The sequence below is a fragment of the Vulpes lagopus genome, chromosome 4 (assembly GCF_018345385.1).
Source record: "Vulpes lagopus strain Blue_001 chromosome 4, ASM1834538v1, whole genome shotgun sequence".
Taxonomy (NCBI): Eukaryota; Metazoa; Chordata; class Mammalia; order Carnivora; family Canidae; genus Vulpes; species Vulpes lagopus.
The window spans coordinates 147,734,735-147,753,545 of record NC_054827.1 but is presented as its reverse complement, the minus strand read 5'-3'; the positions used below and the strand labels follow the sequence as shown (position 1 = coordinate 147,753,545).

The window sequence follows — 18,811 nt, the reverse complement described above, 5'->3', positions numbered from 1 at the left end:
AGTATTAATTTCAAGACTAAAAATTGACAAAGCATGAACACATGAATGTTATCAAAGAACACATTATTTTATTTGCAAAATTCATGAGTATTTCCCTACTTATAATGACATTAAGCCAGGAAGAAAACACATTCCATAAGGGTTATTAATTCAAATACTTCCACTAGATTTTAATGCCTTTCCTAATGAAACAATCTGAACTTCTGTCATTGTGTAATTAATAAATTAAAATTTCCTGAAATCCGGGATGCCTAGATGGCTCCGTGGTTGAGCGTCTATCTTCAGCTCAGGGCGTGATTGAGGCCCACATTGGGCTCCCTACAGGGAGCCTGCTTCTCCCTCTGTCTGTGTCTCTCATGAATAAATACATACAATCTTTAAAATAAATAAATTAATTAATTAAAATAAAATAAAATTTCCTGAAATCCTAATTTTGTTCACTTCTATGAAATCCTAACACTATAAATGGAATGAGTCAAAGAGGCACCTGCCTTAAAATAAAATATAAAATAAAAATGTTTTTTAAAATACTAATTTACTCATGTTGTCTTAACATTCTACACACTTGATATTAAACAGATGGATATGATATGTCCTCATTTTCCGATGTATAATTAGTTATTAGATGCATACCACTTTTTGGTTATCTCACTGCTAAAAGATGAAGGGGTTATGTTTGCCTTCAGAATCAAGTTTTTAACTAACTTTCCTTGCTAATTAAGCTTTGGCTGTTAAATTTTATCCAAGAGTATCTATTGGATGTGTCATTGCTCTGTGCTAGGCACTCTGGAGATACACAATGAGTAAGCCATGGTCCTTGCCTCGAATATTCATAATCTAATGAGGGAGAGAGAACAACAATAAAAACAATAACAAGCACATTATTAAGTGCTTATTCTGTGCTGGGCACTATTATATAAACGTCTACACATCTGCCTCCTTGAATGCTCCCAATAACCCTCGAGGTAGGTACTATTTCATGCTTAGGTATCAAGTTAGGAACTGACATTCGGAGAGCTTGAGGAACTCGCCCAAGTTTGCACAGGAGTTAAGTGGAGGAGAAGAATGTGAATCCAGGCTGTCTGGCTGCAGACCACACTGTCACCATATCCCATGGCTTCTCTCTATAACTCAGCTTGCTATACTATCCGCTTCTAATTATTCTGGAGAACGAACAAAGCACTATGGAACTAGCAGGCAGGGATGAATTCTCGGGAAAGAAGGAAGGTACTTAGTCTTAGAAACAGAGCAGTGAGGCTTTCCCCAGGCAGGGGTACAGCTGAGGACAGAAGGGGCAAAAGGGAGGGAGGGAGGGGGCATGAGGATCTACACAACAGATCTGGAGAGGTAAAGCACTTCAGGTGGGCGAGAGCCCTCGGTGTCCAGGACCAGGGAAATATGGGATGCATACAGAAAAACGGATTTCTAGTTTCCAATCAAGAAAACTTTAAAGAATTAGTTCTTTCAGGGCTATATTACAGCTGGATTTCAAGCTTTTAGCGATTTCTAAAAGCTCTTGGTCATTTATCAGAAGCAGCTACTGTTTGGTGATACTAACGTGATCTGTTATGGTACCGTCGGGGGAGTGAATCATTTGGTTAAGAAAACAGAACAGATTTGGTGCTGCAGGGTCAGATGACAGCTAATTCACTCCCCACCTGGCCGACAGGCACGGGAACTCACGCCGACTCCAACACCAGCTCGGCCTCTAGCAATCCTCGGGCCGATGTCGGAGCCACGAAACCCATTTGGCTCCCGTGTGTCACAGGAAATGACAAAGAGAGGGGCAGACAAAGTACGGAAGAGAAATAAAGAAGATGAGGGTAGGGGAGGACCGACAGGACGGTATTAGGTTAAGATTTCTTGAAGGTGGCATTTCTGCACGCAACCAAACTGTCGGAAAGGGGAAGAGGAGGAAAGCCCGGAATTCTAGAAGAACTAGCATGAGACTGGGCCTAAGAACGGCCAGTGGCTGGAAGAGGAACCAAGGGAGGCTTGTTACTGGACCGAAGAGAGAGGAGGCAGGAAGAGATGTGTGGCAGGAGGGGGGATAAATGCCAAAGGAAGACACTACCGGATGGCCAGCCTCCAGAGAGACACAGGGTATTTTTCAGCGGATGTGCAAGGTCAATTTCCATGTGGGGCAGATCCAGGGATAATACTAACAATATTAAGCACCCGGAATGACCTGCACAGGGACAACCTGCATAGCTTCAGCAAACAGGAGGGTTCCTGGAGGCCCTTCAGTTGCTAACAGGTGGACAGACTGGGTGGTGCTCCCACAAAGGGCCAGCAGGGCAGAGGAGGCACTCGGGGAACTGGCACGGTGGCTAATGAAATGCCGGGACACCTGCACCCCAATGTTTCTAGCAGCAATGTCCACAATAGCCAAACTGTGGAAGGAGCCTCGGTGTCCATCGAAAGATGATGGATAAAGAAGCTGTGGTCTGTGTATACAGTGGGATATTCCTCAGCCATTAGAAATGACAAATACCCACCATTTGCTTCGACGTGGATGGACCTGGAGGGTATTATGCTGAGTGAAATAAGTCAATCGGAGAAGGACAAACATTACATGGTCTCATTCATTTGGGGAATATAAAAAATAGTGAAAAAGAACAAAGGGGAAAGGAGGAAAAACGAGCGGGAAATGTCAGAAAGGGAGACAGAACATGAGAGACTCCTAACTCTGGGAAACGAACTAGGGGTGGGGGAAGGGGAGGTGGGCGGGGGTAGGGTGACTGGTGATGGGCACTGAGGAGGGCACTTGATGGGATGAGCACTGAGTGTTATTCTATATGTTGGCAAATTGAACACCAATAAAAAATAAATTAAAAAAAAAGGGCAAGTTAAAAAAAATTTGCTACAGGGTACGGAAGTATTTCATTATTTTACTGACTGTCATGATTGCATTGGTCGAACACCAGGCCTAGGTAGACCAATCTATATGAGAAGGATGGATTTTTTTTTTAAGATTTTATTTATTTAACCATGAAAGAGACAGAGGCAGAGACACAGGCAGAGGGAGAAGCAGGCTCCTTGTGGGGAGCCCGATGTGGGACTCGATCCTGGGACTCCAGGATCACGACCTGAGCCAACAGCAGACGCTTAACCACTGGGCCATTAAGGCGTCCTGAGAAGGATGAATTTTTAAGGATGAGTCTGGAGACCCACAGCCTAAATAGGAAGTCACAGTGGTTTGGGTAACAGAGACGTCCAACCCAGGCGGTGATGGTAGCAAAGACAGAAGGACAGAGATCGAAGAAATATGTCGGAAGCAATTCAGGTAACGCTCCTCTTGCTAACAGAGAATTGCCTTTTTATAGATTTAACTTCATATGTTAGCATATTCTCTCATTCGAGGGTAATATAATCATTTGGGAGGCGTTTGCGTTATCTAGTTAGTATACTCAAGGCATTAAAAAAAAAAAAAAAAGAAGACATGCAGAATGAGTAAAAATTGCCCCTGCATAAAGTTAAAAATGTAAAGTAAGTTTTATATTAAAGTGCCAAAGCATTTTGCTCTGTTGATGTTATAATTTTTAACTAATTTTATGTCACGAAGACTCTATTCCTTTTTCACTCGGTTTAATCATGTCCCTCAATGAAGCATGAATAATAGTGTAATGTGTCCTTGGTTTCTGGCCACAGATGATCTTATAAGGAGAGAAGAGTATGAAATTGACAAATCTGAGTGTGTTCATTTAAAGCTTTCGACTCTGGCAGGTAGAAACTCTCCTCACCCAGAGGGGTGGCTTGTGAAATTGATGAAATGTAGGGTTTCATCATTTGTAATCCCTTTCTACCAACTATGATCATCTAAGATAGAAGGGTTCATCAATTTTAAGAGCTCCTCAAAGACACGTGCCTTTCTCTCTTGGGCTCGTGTGCCATGCTGTTTCTCTGCCTTCTGTGGTATGTTTTTGCCGATGAACAACACAATAAGGAAAAAAGCAGGTCTGCAGTGGCACGGCTGGGTGCGCTAAGCACCCTCACAGAGCGAAGAGGAACAAATAAATCTTGCCAATTTTCCTCTGAGTATATTATATCAAGTAAATATAGTATCATTAGACATTCTGACCTAGCTGAGGCTGTCTTGGGCAGTGGGGGAAGGTGGACTACTTCTAAATTTGGCAAACCTGCTCTCCTTACGGAGGTCACTGATGGCAAGATACAACAAAATACGTTACTTTTCTTTTTTCTTTCTTTCTTTTGTTCAATATTTACTGAGTGTTCTCATTCATTCATTCATTCACTCATTTATTCCAAGTACTGAGTGCCCACAAAGTACCAGGACACCTAACACCTATTTGATCAATTACCACGCAGCCTTTAAAGTGACTGCAATACTGTTTGTGATATAATTCAGGGGTAAGCCAGAAACAAAGAAAGTAACTGTGTAATTAAAATCTATAGAGAACACAGTTACACATGGCCACACAAAGCTAAATGAGAAAATGTGGTTCCATTAGGGTGTCGGCATTGTACCTCCACTACGGGCTTCTAGGTAGTTTAATGAAACACATCTATATCCCAAATTTTAAAACTCAATAAAAATGCTTTTCATTTTGCTGGGCTGCAATAAAACACACATTTTTGGAAGACAGATCACGTGTTTGTGCTTCTTGGCCAAAAATCTTGATCTACAGCTTGCCTGATGAAATGCCCAATCTCAAGGCTGGCTTTTCCACTAGGTCCACTGGGCACAGAGCCAAGGGCACGCAGTACTTGGAGGAGGTCTACGGAAATGTTTTCATGTCTTTAAAATCAGGAGCATAAAAATGAACTTTAAGGTCAAAGAAAATGTTCTAATATGTATTAATATATTCATCTTTTTAGCACTTGTAGCCATAAAATACAATTTTGATATTTTTGTGTGGAGAATGGGGTGCAAAGGGCAAGAGGGTCTAGGTCCATGAAAATCATGACATGTCCCTTCCTGGTCTGAAGTTCTTTGAAAACAACAGCCAAAACAATACCAACACCCACCCCACTCCGTCGCACCCCCAAATAGCTTCTAATAAGGTTATTTTGCAAAGCAAACCATTTTGAGTATTCTAGTCTAATAGTACTAACAGGAAAGAGTCTTAAATGCTTACGGAATATAACATACCTTCAGAGCCAGACTTGAAAACGTATTTGAAACATTGCACTTAAAGCTCAACTGTTTATCCAGGTTTCCATCCGGATCCCGCCTCCCATACTCGGAGAGGCCTGTGCGGTCTGAGGCCGCTACCTTCTGAAACACGGTACACGTCATCCCAGTGAAGCCCGCAGCCTTGATGACGTAAGCTTCCAGAGCAATATTGGGTGAATACTTCAAAAGTCAAACAGGAGTTATGAAAGATTGACAGTATGAAGAGAAAAAGCACTTTGAAACAGTTTTCAAACACAAAACACTGTACGTAAGCTATAGGCAAAAGCTCAGGTTCTTACTTAACAAAGACACTGTGCAGGTAACAGGCAGACAAAAAAGGATGCTGGAAACAAAAGGGTACCCAAAACTAGAGAGATTCCAATTGAGGAAATAAGTCATAAAGTATGGAAGATTAGAGATAGATGAGAAATCAATTAAAAAATCATATAAAGAGCACTTTGTCGGAAACTATACACTAAAAATCAAAGTGTCTTATATATAAAAAAAAATCAGCTAGAGAAATCAGTGGACTCTCTTAATGATAATATAAGAGGAGTATGAGGGTTTCGGAAATACAATTTTAACAGTCGCCTCATTCTGGGGCGCCTGGCTGGCTCTGTCGGCAGAGCACACGAATGTTGATCTTGGGGTCATGAGTTTGAGCCCCACGTTGAGTGTGGAGAGTACTTAAATAAAGATTTAAAAAGTAAAATTAATAAATAATAAAAAAAATAAAAGTCTCCTCATTCCAACACTTCATGCCACATTCACTTTTTTCTATTACGGGGGCATTGAGTTAACTCTTTGCAGGTAGACAGCATCTCCAGTCTGTCTTTAAGGATGATGAAATGATGCCTACTGTGTAGGCAAGCACCGTTCTAAGTACCATATATGGACAACGTCCTCTTTTTCGATTTTTTTTTAAGCGTATAACATCTGTGAGAGATGTGTGAAATCTATTAGGAAGACAAGATACAAATTAAAACAATATAAAACGCCAGGAAGATTCTACCAAGCACCATACGCATGGTACAAAAGATTGGTGGTTTCCCCAAATATCCAAGACTAACAAATCTTGGCGTCGGCTTTTGTCGCACAGATGACACGGTGTGAAAAATCTTACTAAATTCAATTATATTTGTTAACCAGTGATATTCCATTCTTTTACTGATCAAAGATATGTATGATTACAACAAACATGTGAAACCTCATTTAAAAGAAAGAAAACTGCAGTTTTGAGGTGCCCTGGAAGCTGTTATCATATTATAAGTGGATGCATAATTTCCCAGAACCTTCTTTACACTTTGAAGTGGAGCACAGATACCTCCAATGCACCTTTCATACGTATATCCTTGAGTTCTCTCAAGAACCAGTATGGTGCAGAGAAAGGGAGAAGCTGAGCTGAGTAGTAAGGCTGAAGCATGGGGTTTAAAATGGATCTAAATGACCAGGGAGGACCAAAGGTGGCCACCCAAATGGCAAGCTGGTTTCAAGTAAGGTCATGTATCTGAGAGAGAAATTACCCTGAACTATGCTGTCAGGACAGCAGCCATGGGAGCCCTCCAATATGTTTATTATTCAAGGAGGTAATCCTAAATGTAATTGAGCAAAAGGCACCATAAAACACAGTATCATCAAAGAAATCCCACTGATCTTTGGAAAACCAGTAATCTTTAATTGTCTAAAATCATAGGAGGAAATGTAGAATGTTCTATGAACCCACTAAAATAATTAGGAAATGAGAACCTTGGACCAGATCAGAGTGTAATAAGGGAATGACACATTATTTATCATATTTACCACATGTTTAGAAAAAGTCAGCAGTACAACAGCTCAATTTAGCACAAATAAAATTTAATACTATTTAACCAAGTGGTTATTAAATCTAAAAACTACTCATGCCAAGAGCGAGACTGCCTGGAAATACCAATCGTTCATAAGGGCTGGAGGGCCTCCCAGCAAGCAATCACTCTCTCCAAACATCCTTCAGAGCCCAGAGCACAGCATCAGCCGGGCTGGATGCTGGGTATGTGACAGTACAGCAAACCTACCAGGTGTTTATTTGGTTTTAGTTTAAGTGGTGATAACCATTCAAATGGCAAATTAAGAAAGTATTTTCCAGTTACTGCAAAGACGGATCACTCAAAAACAAAATGAGCTCTTAAACCGTTAGACAACAGGAAATTCTGTAATTATCAGCAATAATGGAAAATACCCACCCTGTCATGTGGGAGGGGAGGCGGGGGGGACGACTCTATCTTTCTTAAGTTCCAGTTGCTTCCAATGAACGTTTTTATTAGAATTCTAGGACAATGTTTCACTTACTGTTGAATAAACATGAGCTCCATTTGCTAATCGGTATGTAGCGATGCGTTGTAGACACTGAACAATTCTACTGCAGGCCTTTTCTTCCCTCTGTGCCAGCCACAGGACACGCTCATCAGCCAACATGATGTTACTTGCAATGTCAACCATCACATCACCTAGCTAGCAAGTGTGCAGGAGAGTAAAGAAAAGACCTTTAAAACCAATACAGGAGTTTTACATAATAAAAATCACAATGAGACACCAAGATTGGCCCGCAGTCTACACTTTCACATGATAACCCAATGGATCCTTTTTTTTTTTTTTAATCAAAATGTTCTTGGATAGGAATAGCACACTCGGTTATGACCATTTGGTAGCATCTGGCTCAAAACACTGTCCTTAAACCACCAACAACTCATTGGTGAAGGACGGCAGGTGGTACAAAAAGGCAATTAAATTAATCAAGGGCAACGGAAAGATAACACATGATTCCCAGAATAAAGAGATCTCCACTCTTTAGCTGGGAAGACATTTATAAACACCTCTTTCTGTGTAAATGTTAACTCGGTATTATTATTATTAAGAAATAACAGGGCCACCTCTTTAGTATCCTGTCATGTCCAAAACCCTAAGTATGTCCAGCTACCAGGAGTCCTCCACATGTGCTGGGCCACTGGATGGGGCTTAGCCCGTGTGGTCTCCACTATCCAAATGAACGTCTTCCATTCCTCGCAGCTTGATGAATGCCTTAAGATCCAGTACCACAAATAAATGGATCCTATGAGGTGCTCACTTTTCCACCACTTGTTTTGTTTCATTACTGAATTCCATTTATTAAATCAGTTCCTTACCCACAGACATAAACATCTGTCAAGCAATGCCAGCAAAGTGTCAATTAACTATTGTCGATGCTGACTTGTAAGTCCCACGTCAGAGAAATGCAATGAATAGTCCAGGCTAATGAGACACACTGGTGTCAAGGGGGTTTGGTATCAAGGAGAAATGTTCATGAGAGGGAGATCTATGGCAGAAAGAACTACAGAAACAATCCAGAGGCAAGATCAGAGGATTTACAAGCTGGCTGGTCCTCGGATCAAGAAGCAAGTAGCAAAGGTGTTAAGCCCCGAGTGAGAAAGCTAAGGCCATTTTAGCAGATGTCTTTTGATCATCCCAGAAGATCCCAGATGAGTTTTTCAACCCTGTTCTGTATCCAGTACTCTTCCCAAGATGCATAGTTATGAGGCTGAGGTGGGCCTAGAAGCTGTTCAGTCCATCCCACCCATGGTTCGCTTCACAAAGGAGACAAGCCTGTGGAAATGCACCAGACCACAATGCTGGAACGCAATGGGATGAGGCAACTAAATGAGTAAGGGGTAAAAGAACAGGACTTCAAATCTGACCGCGCTGGCTGAGCTGAACACTTAACTTCTTGCGCCTTCTGTTATTTGTAAAAGGGGGATACAAATGATCCTGTCTTTTGTGAATATTGTGAAGATTCAGTTCCTATAATAAACAGTAGGTTACGGAAACCATGCCTGGTTGGCTCTCCTCATTATTTCATTGCTCCCTTTTTCTCTTTTTGAAACATTTCAATCCCAGGATAGACCTTTCTTTGAAGATAGCTCTAGAAGAAGTGTTAAGAGGGGTGGTGCATTTATATTCAAAAATATGTAAGAACTCATAAATGTCAACAGCCAAAAAAAAAAAAAAAAACACAATCTGATTAAAGTCAGGTAGAGGATCTGAATAGACATTTTTCTACAGGAGATGTACAGATGACCAACAGGTATGTGAAAAGCTGCCCAATATCGCTAGTCTTCAGGGAAATGCTAATCAAAACCACAGTGAGATGTCACCTCACACCTGTGAAAATGGCTATCAAGAAGGTAAGAGGTAACAAGAGCTCAGGAAGATGTACAGAGGGGAGCCCTGTGCACTGCTGGTAGGAATGCAATTTGGTGGAACCACTTACTTATGGAAAACAGTATGGAGGTTTTTCAAAAGAATAAAAATAGAACTAACATAGGATCCAACAATTCCACTGCTGAGTATGTAGCCAAAGAAAATGAAAACACTAATTTGAAAAGAGATACACACCTCATGTTCATACCAGCATTATTTATGATGGCCAAGATATGGAAACAACCTACGTGTCTATCAATAGATGAATGGATAAAGACATGATACATGTGCACACACGCACCTGCACACACACGCACACCCACAGACCGGAATATTAATAGCCTTGCTATTTATGACAACATGGGTGGAACCTAACTGGAGGTATTATGCTAAGCGAAGTAAGTCAGAGGAACACAAATACCATAGGATCTCACTTACCTGTGGAATCTTCAAAAAGCAACAAAAAACCACCAAGAGAACAGATGGGTGGTTCCCAGAGGTGGGGGTGAGGAGTGGGCCCAATAGGTGAAGGGAATCCAAAGGTACAAACCTGCAGTTATAAGTAAGTCATGTGGACGTACTGTACAGCATGGTGACTGTAGTTAATAATACCGTATTGCATATTTGGAAGTTGCTAAGAGAGTAGATCTGTCTCATGACGAGAAAAAAAAATTTTGACTGTACGGGGATGAATATTAACTAGACTTATTTTGGTGACCATTTCATAATATACACAGATACTGGATCATTATGCGGCACACCTAAAACTAATATACTGTTATATGTCAATTAAACATCAATAAAAAATAAAAAAAATAAATTAAATTTAAAATGAGGGGTGCCTTTTTAAATAGAGTCTATCCATATATAAATAGGACCGAAGCATAGAGCAAAATTGCCTTTCTTTACTCTCTGAGGTGCTGCTACCTCATTCAATTAAAATAGCTTACTGACTTCTTAATGCCCCTAACACAGTATATCACAATTCTTTCCTTATTTTATTTCCAATGTAAACATCTCGAGGGCAGAGATGACACAATGTCTTACTTATATCTATACCCTTATTCATCAGTCAAACTCCTGGTATAGAAGCCAATAACTGCACAGTTCCGTTTACTCACTGACCAAATATTTACTGAGGACCAAGGTGAGCCAGACGCTGTCCGGAGCAATGGAGAGACAGCAGTAAGAGAAATATACAAGATCTATTCGGGGCTTACGATCTTTGAGGAAAATACAAAACAAGCAAGTACGCATATTTCTTATAAGTGACTGGATTGTGATAACTGCAGTGAAGAAATCTACCAGAGGGATATATGATGAAGAGTAACAGGATTTAATCCAAACACCCTATTTTAATAGACTCAGACAGGCTCAAAGGGCATTTCCCCCAAACCCAAGACACTAACAAGATCAACTGAGAATTAGAAAGGCCGGTAATCAACCTCAATGCAATCCAGAGCCTATTGGCTTTATACAATTCATGGACTATTAGCATCTTAGCATATATATTCTACATATTCCTATTAACAAACAGGTATGAAGGTGAGTTGCATTCTAACACAAGTCCTTTGGGGCGCCGGGTGGCTTAGTCAGTTAAGCACCTGCCTTTGGCTCACGTCATGGTCCCAAGGTCCTGGGATGGGGCCTGGCACCAGGCTCCCTGCTCAGCGGGGAGTCTGCTTCTCCCTCTCCTCCTTCTCCCATGCTCGTGCTCTATCTCAAATAAATGAATAAAATTAAGAGAAGAAGACGAAAAGAAGAAGAAGAAGAAGGAGGAGGAGGAGGAGGAGGAGGAGGAGAGGGAGAAGGAGGAGAAGGAGGAGGAGAAGAAGAAGAATTAGAAGCAGCAGCTGCCGCCGCCCTTATTTCTGGAGTTATAAAGAAGCACAGTGACTCCCAATATGCCAATTGCCAAATATGTCAATCAGCCATTTATATAGCAATTGGAATAATACCTGCCAACTTGTAACAGGAATTCAGAGTAGCTGAAAAACTTGGCTAAGTATCCATTATTCTTACCTATTGCTATTGCAAATGTTTACATAAAAATAAACAAGTTTAGAAGACATGCTGTGGTAAAATATGCTCTATGGCTACCAAAGGCACTCCCATTGGCTCCAAACACCCAAAAGACAATATATGGAAAAATCTGGACCCCAAGGTACTACAGAAATAAATAGATAAGGATTTACAAATTAGCACATTACAACACCGCTTGTCTCATACTTTAAAGTTTTAAATGTATGGACTTTATCAACCATGAGACCCGACAGATGCATCATTTCTACTGAAAAACTGTAATTATTACATGAGCAAAGAGCTACTGCTATGGCCCACTAGGTAATGCCAGTAATGGACTTTAACAATGGACTTTTACATTTTTTTAATAATTATAAAGAAAAGTTATCTCTAAGAAGCTATATAGCTAGCAAGAGTGATTGCTTTAGCTGAGAACAAGCCATCTTTCTCATTTTTTCATTCCAAATGGCTAAGAACTTAGGAAAGGGATTTGTTGCCAAAATATTCCCTAGAGCAGGTAATCATAAAATGCTGTATATTTCTGTAGCTTGGTTACGGAAGCAGCTCTGAATCTGTCACAGTGGCAAAAAAGGACACAGAAAGAACAGTGAATGAAAAATTACATTGGATTAAAGGAGTATTCCTAGAATCTGACACACAAAGATAGTTTGGCAACTGCAAGGAGCATTAGAAAGCATTGTATTTCTCCTTGACCTCATTTCCTGAAGGCCACTCCAGCCACAAAAGGGTCAGAAGGGATCATGCACCTGCTCTTCCACCTGTCACACTAAATGGTTGAGGCTCAAATAAAAACATGTGCGAATGCACTTTTACCAAAGATAAAAGGGTAAAGCAATGAAAATGCCACATGAATAACAAAGGAAGTATTAAATGTCATTTGTTGTAAGAATATTTCGTGTCCTCAATATATATGTTTGGAATCCTGATCAAAATGAGATCCATATCATCTGGAAATTTCATGAATTTCTGGTATGTTAGCATATGAAACACACAAGATAATACATAAACTAAACTTGGTATTTAATTTTAATGTAGTAGTAGAACCCTAAAGACAGAATATTCATGTGCCGGGACGCCTGGGCGGCTCAGTGGTTGAGTGTCTGCCTTCAGCCCAGGGCCTGACCCTAGAGACCCGGGATCAAGTCCCACGTCAGGCTCCCTGCATGGAGCCTGCTTCTCCCTCTGCCTGTGTCTCTGCCTCTCTCTCTCTCTCTCTCTCTCTCTCTGTGTGTGTGTGGCTCTCATGAATAAATAAATAAAATCTTTAAAAAAAAAAAGAATATTCATATGCCTTAGAGTTAAATACTCACAGCTTCCACTGCGTCACCTGCAAGTTAAATATCCACGAATCAGTTACTGAGCATCTCCAAAACTCAATTTACTTCCTCGCTTATAAATGAGACCAAGAACCCTAATTGAAGTGCTCAGGAGGTTTCAATCCAAAGTAAATTAGGGAAACAAAACTAGGGTGCCTGGGTGGCTTGGTTGGTTAAAGCTAGCGTGCCTTCAGCTCAAGTCATGATCCCGGGGTCCTGGGATCGAGTCCCACATCCGGCTCCCTGCTCAGTGGAGAGTCTGCTTCTCCTTCTCCCTCTGCTTCTCCCCTTACTCATGCTTTCTCTCAAATAAATAAATTTTTAAAAATCTTAAAAAAAAAAAAAAAAAACCTAAACTCATGAAGCAATTCATGCCATTTTTGAGAAAAGCCAAGGGATCTAGGCCTCATCCAGTTTGCATTTTCCAGCACAAAGCAGCAGAGGGTACCCTCCCCCAGTAAATCTAATAACCAGAAAAGTAAGAATTACAGACTCATGTGTGGGACGGGGCATCAGCTGGGCTGCTGTCTGGGGACAGCCAAGGTGGTGAGGGGTTGTACAGGAATGACATGCAGTCCTAACCTGACTAGATACAAGAGGTAATAGGTAATAATAAGAGCAGCACCTGGTATTACCATTGAGTTCAGGTAGTCCTCGTGATTTTCTCCTAGTTACAAATCCCATGTAATAGTGAGACCGTACTTATCACAAAGTATGGTGCTGCCCTGCTTACTTTTAATGAAGGCATTTGCCCCACTGTGAAGCCAAGTTGTAAAAGCGTCTTTATGTCCATCTCTACCAGCTCCAGTGTCCCGAGTGCCTCGGGATCCCACCGTGGGCTTCTCAGCTCGCTTAGTTAAGCAGTCAATATTCAGTGAGAGGCTCACTGTGATAATCACGGGGGCCTATGGCAAAGATTAAAGATCTGATTTTATTAGTCTAGGAGCAAAGAAGGTAATGAGGAGGAGGAGGAGGATGAGGACAACCATGGCGGATCCGGGGCAACAGGTGAGCGGTTGGGGTGGAGGGGTTGAGAATAATACTGCATGGCATAAATGTCACATTTATTGCCCATTTCCTCACAAAAAGGATTTAAAGTAGTTTAGCAAAGTAAAAAAGGATTATTCTTTTTAATTAGGAAAACAAATAGTGAATGGGGAATAGAGACTTACAAGAAAAAAAGAGACAGAGGTAAAAATATGCATCAGTGCAGAGCTTCTAGAACCCAAGAAAAACGGGGTGTTTCTAGTCAAAGTGATGAGGACAACACCACAATTATCAACAGAAAGGAGAACATTTCAGGGTGCCTGGATGGCTCAGTCGGTTAAGCGTCCGACTCCTGGTTTTGGCTCAGGTCATGATCTCAGAGCTGTGAGATCAAGCCCCATGTCAGGCTCTGTGCTCAGTGGGGAAGCTGTTTGAAAATACTCTCTCCCTCTCCCTCTGCCCCTCCTCTTCATGCTGGCTTACTTGCCAGCTCTCTCTCAAATAAAGAAACCTAAAAAAAAAAAAAAAAAAAAAAAAAAAAAAGATGGGAAGGAACATTTCTTCCTTTTATGACAAATTCTCTGAACACATGAGGAAGAGTACTCAAGAGAAGCAGAATTCGGGGAGTGGGGGGTAGCACCCTGAGCCTTACCTTCCCAAGGAATGGGAGAGCTTAAGGGAACTCCAATTCTCCCGAGCGAAGCAGATTTTGCTTTTTCGGACTAAAGACACATGTGCATCTCCCTTCTGGGGAGGATGGAGAACGAGGTACTCGGGATGATTCTCCAGCTAAACGTGGAAAATGCTGAGCCAAAACAAGTGAGAGGAAAAACTGCACCACTGACAAGTCAGAACATAAAGACTGTTCAGAGGCCAAGAGCAGAACAACAGCAGGAATCCAAGGAGCCCTGAGGTTGACCTCTGACGGCCATGGCCCGTCATCTGCCGTCCAGGCCCCGGCCCAGGCCCCACATCGCAGGCCTCCTAGGAGATCACTGCATGGAGCGGACACCAAAAAGGGGACACCTCCAGGGTCAGGGCGAACCAACAAGCAGATGTCAAAGTGGTCTTGACCTTGGAACAAGGTAGGAGGTGAGAACTCTCTTCCCTGACAATCTATAAACACAGTTAGTTGACCTTCACACAGGACTAAGGTCAGACATGACATTATTTCTCAGGTCTGAAAAGCCTCAAGCTGAGAACTAATTTCAAAGCGAACCCCTTATCTTGGTATTGCCAAGTGCCTAGGCACTTGAGAGAAGCAAACAAATATCACACTTAATAAGGATACATTTAACTATGCCTACATTAAGACTCCTTATCATCAACACTAATCAACAGTGCTCTGGAGAGGTTCTCACTAATGCATAACCAGAAAAAGGGGGAAAAAAAAAAGGAGGATACGATTTAAATAGGAACAGAGAAACCAAGGTTAATTCATTGGTGACATCTGTCTAGAAAATCCCATATAACCAACTACAAAATTATGTGAATTCCTTAAGGTAATAAGACAGAAGGTGCGTATTTTTAAAAACCATAACTGGGCAGCCCGGGTGGCTCAGCGGTTTACCGCTGCCTTCGGCCCAGGGTGTGTGATCCTGGAGACCTGGGATCAAGTTCCATGTCGGGCTCCTTGCATGGAGCCTGCATCTCCCTCTGCCTGTGTCTCTGCCTCTCTCTGTGCCTCTCATGAATGAATAAATAAAATCCTTAAAAATAAAAAAAATAATAATAAAAAAACCATAACCAAGGAAAAAGGAACAAGGACTAGATACTTGATGATATTAAGGACTCAGAGCCCATTTGGGTGACATTATAACAATATCATGGTTCTGTTTTTAAAGTTCCTGGCATTTCAGAAAAATTATGGATGAAATAGGACATCTAGAATTTGCTATCAAATATTCCTGCACTGGAAAGGAAGACGAGAAAGAAAGAAGAAAAAGAGAAAGAAAAACAAAGAAAAGAAAGGAAAAAGGAGAGAAGAGATTAGCGAGAACGATGACAAAGGAAGTAAGTGGACAGCTCAAACACCATTTCAAGGCAATTATCATACAGTTTTGCTCATATGCAGAATATAAGTTCTAGTCCAGAGGGACTGTAAGGGAAGGGAGGGAAACTGAATGGGAAAAAATCAGAGAGGGAGACAAACCATGAGAGACTCTTGAACTTTGGGAAACAAGCTGAGGGTCCCTGGATGGGAGGGGGTAACTGGGTGATGGGCACGAAGGAGAAAAGGGGATGTGAGGAGCCCTGGGTATTCTACGCAACTGATGAATTATTGGACACTACATCTGAAACTAGTGATGTGCTCACTGTATGCTGGCTAGCTGAATTCACATTAATTAATTAATTAAAAATTCTTGGGGAAAAAATTTCACATTCCAAGCCTGCTGAAAGCTAAAGTATAGAGGGTAACATTCCCCCTCCTACCCTTTTGGAACTTTCCAATGCAAACGTTTCTGACGCGTTTTTAGGAAGTTAGGCCCAAAGAATACTTTTTTAAAAAAAGCACGACAGGGAATAAGAAAATGAAGTTACTGCGGTGGTTCTCAAAGCCCGTGCGAAGACATGCCCCCCAGTATCACTTCACGCAAATTCTCAGACCCCCGCAGCACGGAGTCAGGGTCTCAGAGGACGGCCCAGCGATCCATTTAGCAGACCTTCCAGGGCTTCTGACACACACTCCAGTTCCAGACGCAATGTTCTAGAAGGGGTAACAAAGCCAAGGGCCGGATCTCTGAGCAGTTTAACAATATAGAAAAGTCAGACAAAAATCAAGAAGAAAAACATTAGTGATAATGAAAAAGAAAACACAACTGTTAACACGGAAGTGATTATGTTTTAAGATAAGTACGTGAAGGGGACGCCTGGGTGGCTCGGCTGTTGAGCACCTGCCTTCGGCCCAGGGTGTGATCCTGGAGTCGCAGGATCGAGTCCTGCATCGGGCTCCCCGCAGGGAGCCTGCTTCTCCCTCTGCCTGTGTCTCTGCCTCTCTCTCTGTGTGTCTCTCATGAATAAATAAAGATCTTTAAAAATAAAAAAAGATAAGTACGTGAAGAACTTTACATTCTGAAAGCTCTAGGTAAAAATATGCGAAATGAACAGTCTGGTCAACTAGCAAGAGGGCGCACGCCTTGCTCACAGATTTAAGGCGAGAGCTCTAGGACACATAACCAAATCTGATCTTTATATACGTTCCCATCTTTGGAAATGCATAAATACTGCTTTCATAAGAGAAATCACTATTGTAAATATGGAACGGACACTTAAATTGCCTGACAGACAGCTTTTATCTGGTTTTAAAAGACCCCACTAAGCACACCATTTAGACCTGGCAGTTTGAGAGCTTTCAGCATCCACCCTAAGACCACAGAGCTAGAGTCTGTGCTGCCTGGACTCAATCACAGGTTAAAAAGCAATTGCCTCACAATACTGTGCTTATGAATTATTCATAGCAGAGTAACTTTTTGGACATAATGCAAAAAACAAAAAAAAAAATAAATTTAATTATTTGTCCAACTAAGCCATACGCATTTTAGGATACTTTAGAATAATTTCATGGTAATTAACATAAAATGAAGCCCTTAAACCTCATGACTTCTTTTTACTATTCTAATAAATGATGAAAGCTATGGCCTATACTTTAACTTTCCAAAGAATCTGATAGAACGTCTGTCACTGCACCACAGGTAATATTACATTTATACTTCAATTATGCAATCCTGAATATTTTTCCACTGTTTCTATTTATACTTAATAATTTGCCATCATTTGTTTCCTTTTTTTTTTAATTTTTTTTAGCCATCATTTCTTTCCAAAGGTAATTCAAACTTTACCCTCTTATGTCATCAGTGAAAGGGACAGCAATCTCCTCCAAACTCAGTTCTTAGATAATTAAAGCACTCTGGTGATTTTTTTTTTTTTACCTCCTTCTTAGCTTCCGAGATAAGAATGTTAAACTTCCTAACTTTATAAAAGTATAGCCTAGCTTTCAATGGTTCTGCAGAACAGGTTCACCTGTATTTTCTCACTAGCACACACAAACTTTCAAATTAAGGAGGATAAACATCATCTCCGTTTTAAAAATAAAGGGCCCAGGGTTAAAAAGTAACCCGTGAAACCACATCTGCTTCCAGCATGCCACCAAAGTGCAGACCACCCACTGCACACAGTAGTAAACACCTCTGGGCACCACAGTGCTCTTCACTAGTTGGGAGGCATGCAAAGCTCCTTCACAGCAAAACAGGGCAGCACAAGAATAAACTGGCATTATATGACGACAAAATATTTTTCAATGTCCACGTTCTGGAATGATATTCCAATTACTCCAGTGACTCAAGCCATCCCACATCCATGAATGACTTCTCCCCCCACCCCTGTCCTCTAAGATTCCACTTATTTATTCATGAGAGACATAGAAAGAGGGGCAGAGACACAGGCAGAGGGAGAAGCAGGCTCCCCACGGGGAGCCCGATGCAGGACTCAATCCCAGGACTCCAGGGTTACACCCTGAACCAAAGGCAGGTGCTCAACCACTGAGCCACCCAGGTGCCCCCACAGGTGGCTAACCTGTGATCATGATGAACAATGGAGAGCATTCCTACCACAAAGCCAGCATCCAGGCAGCTTCTCCCACCACTGGGAACATTTATCACGGGAAGCAGGCTGTGGGCCAGAGAGACCATCAAGTACCAAGAAGACAGTTCTTGAGAAAACTGTGGTCTGAAGTTCAGATAGCAACACTGAAACGTTATCTCATTATCAAGTGGTCCTGTTGTCTCATTTAAACACATGTAACTATTTTCCTTCCTTTACTAACTGCATCGTATCAAATAAAGCACCTAAGGTACCAGGAGCTATAGTGTGGCAGTAACCTAAAATGTGAGGAAGAAAAGGAAAAGTGTAAAGTTGACAAACTCAACTCAAGTTGTTATAAGTTTAAGATATCTCATGTGAGGACAGCCCCAGTGGCGCAGCGGTTTAGTGCCACCTGCAGCCTGGGATGTGATCCTGGAGACCTGGGATCTAGTCCCATGTCGGGCTTCCTGCGTGGAGCCTGCTTCTCCCTCTGCCTGTGTCTCTGCCTCTCTCTCTCTCTGTCTCTATGAATAAATAA

General features: G+C 41.5%; 1 protein-coding gene across 1 annotated transcript in view; it reads right to left on the bottom strand.

The window, feature by feature from the left end:
* ADGRA3 (adhesion G protein-coupled receptor A3) overlaps positions 1 to 18,811 on the bottom strand; it is a 123,072-nt gene that overhangs the window by 29,343 nt on the left and 74,918 nt on the right. The window contains exons 11-12 of the mRNA XM_041753108.1: positions 7,463 to 7,624; positions 5,114 to 5,317 (exon numbers count right to left, since the gene is read on the bottom strand). Of these exons, the coding sequence (XP_041609042.1) occupies positions 5,114 to 5,317; positions 7,463 to 7,624 (366 nt within the window). The remainder of the gene's footprint in view (positions 1 to 5,113; positions 5,318 to 7,462; positions 7,625 to 18,811) is intronic.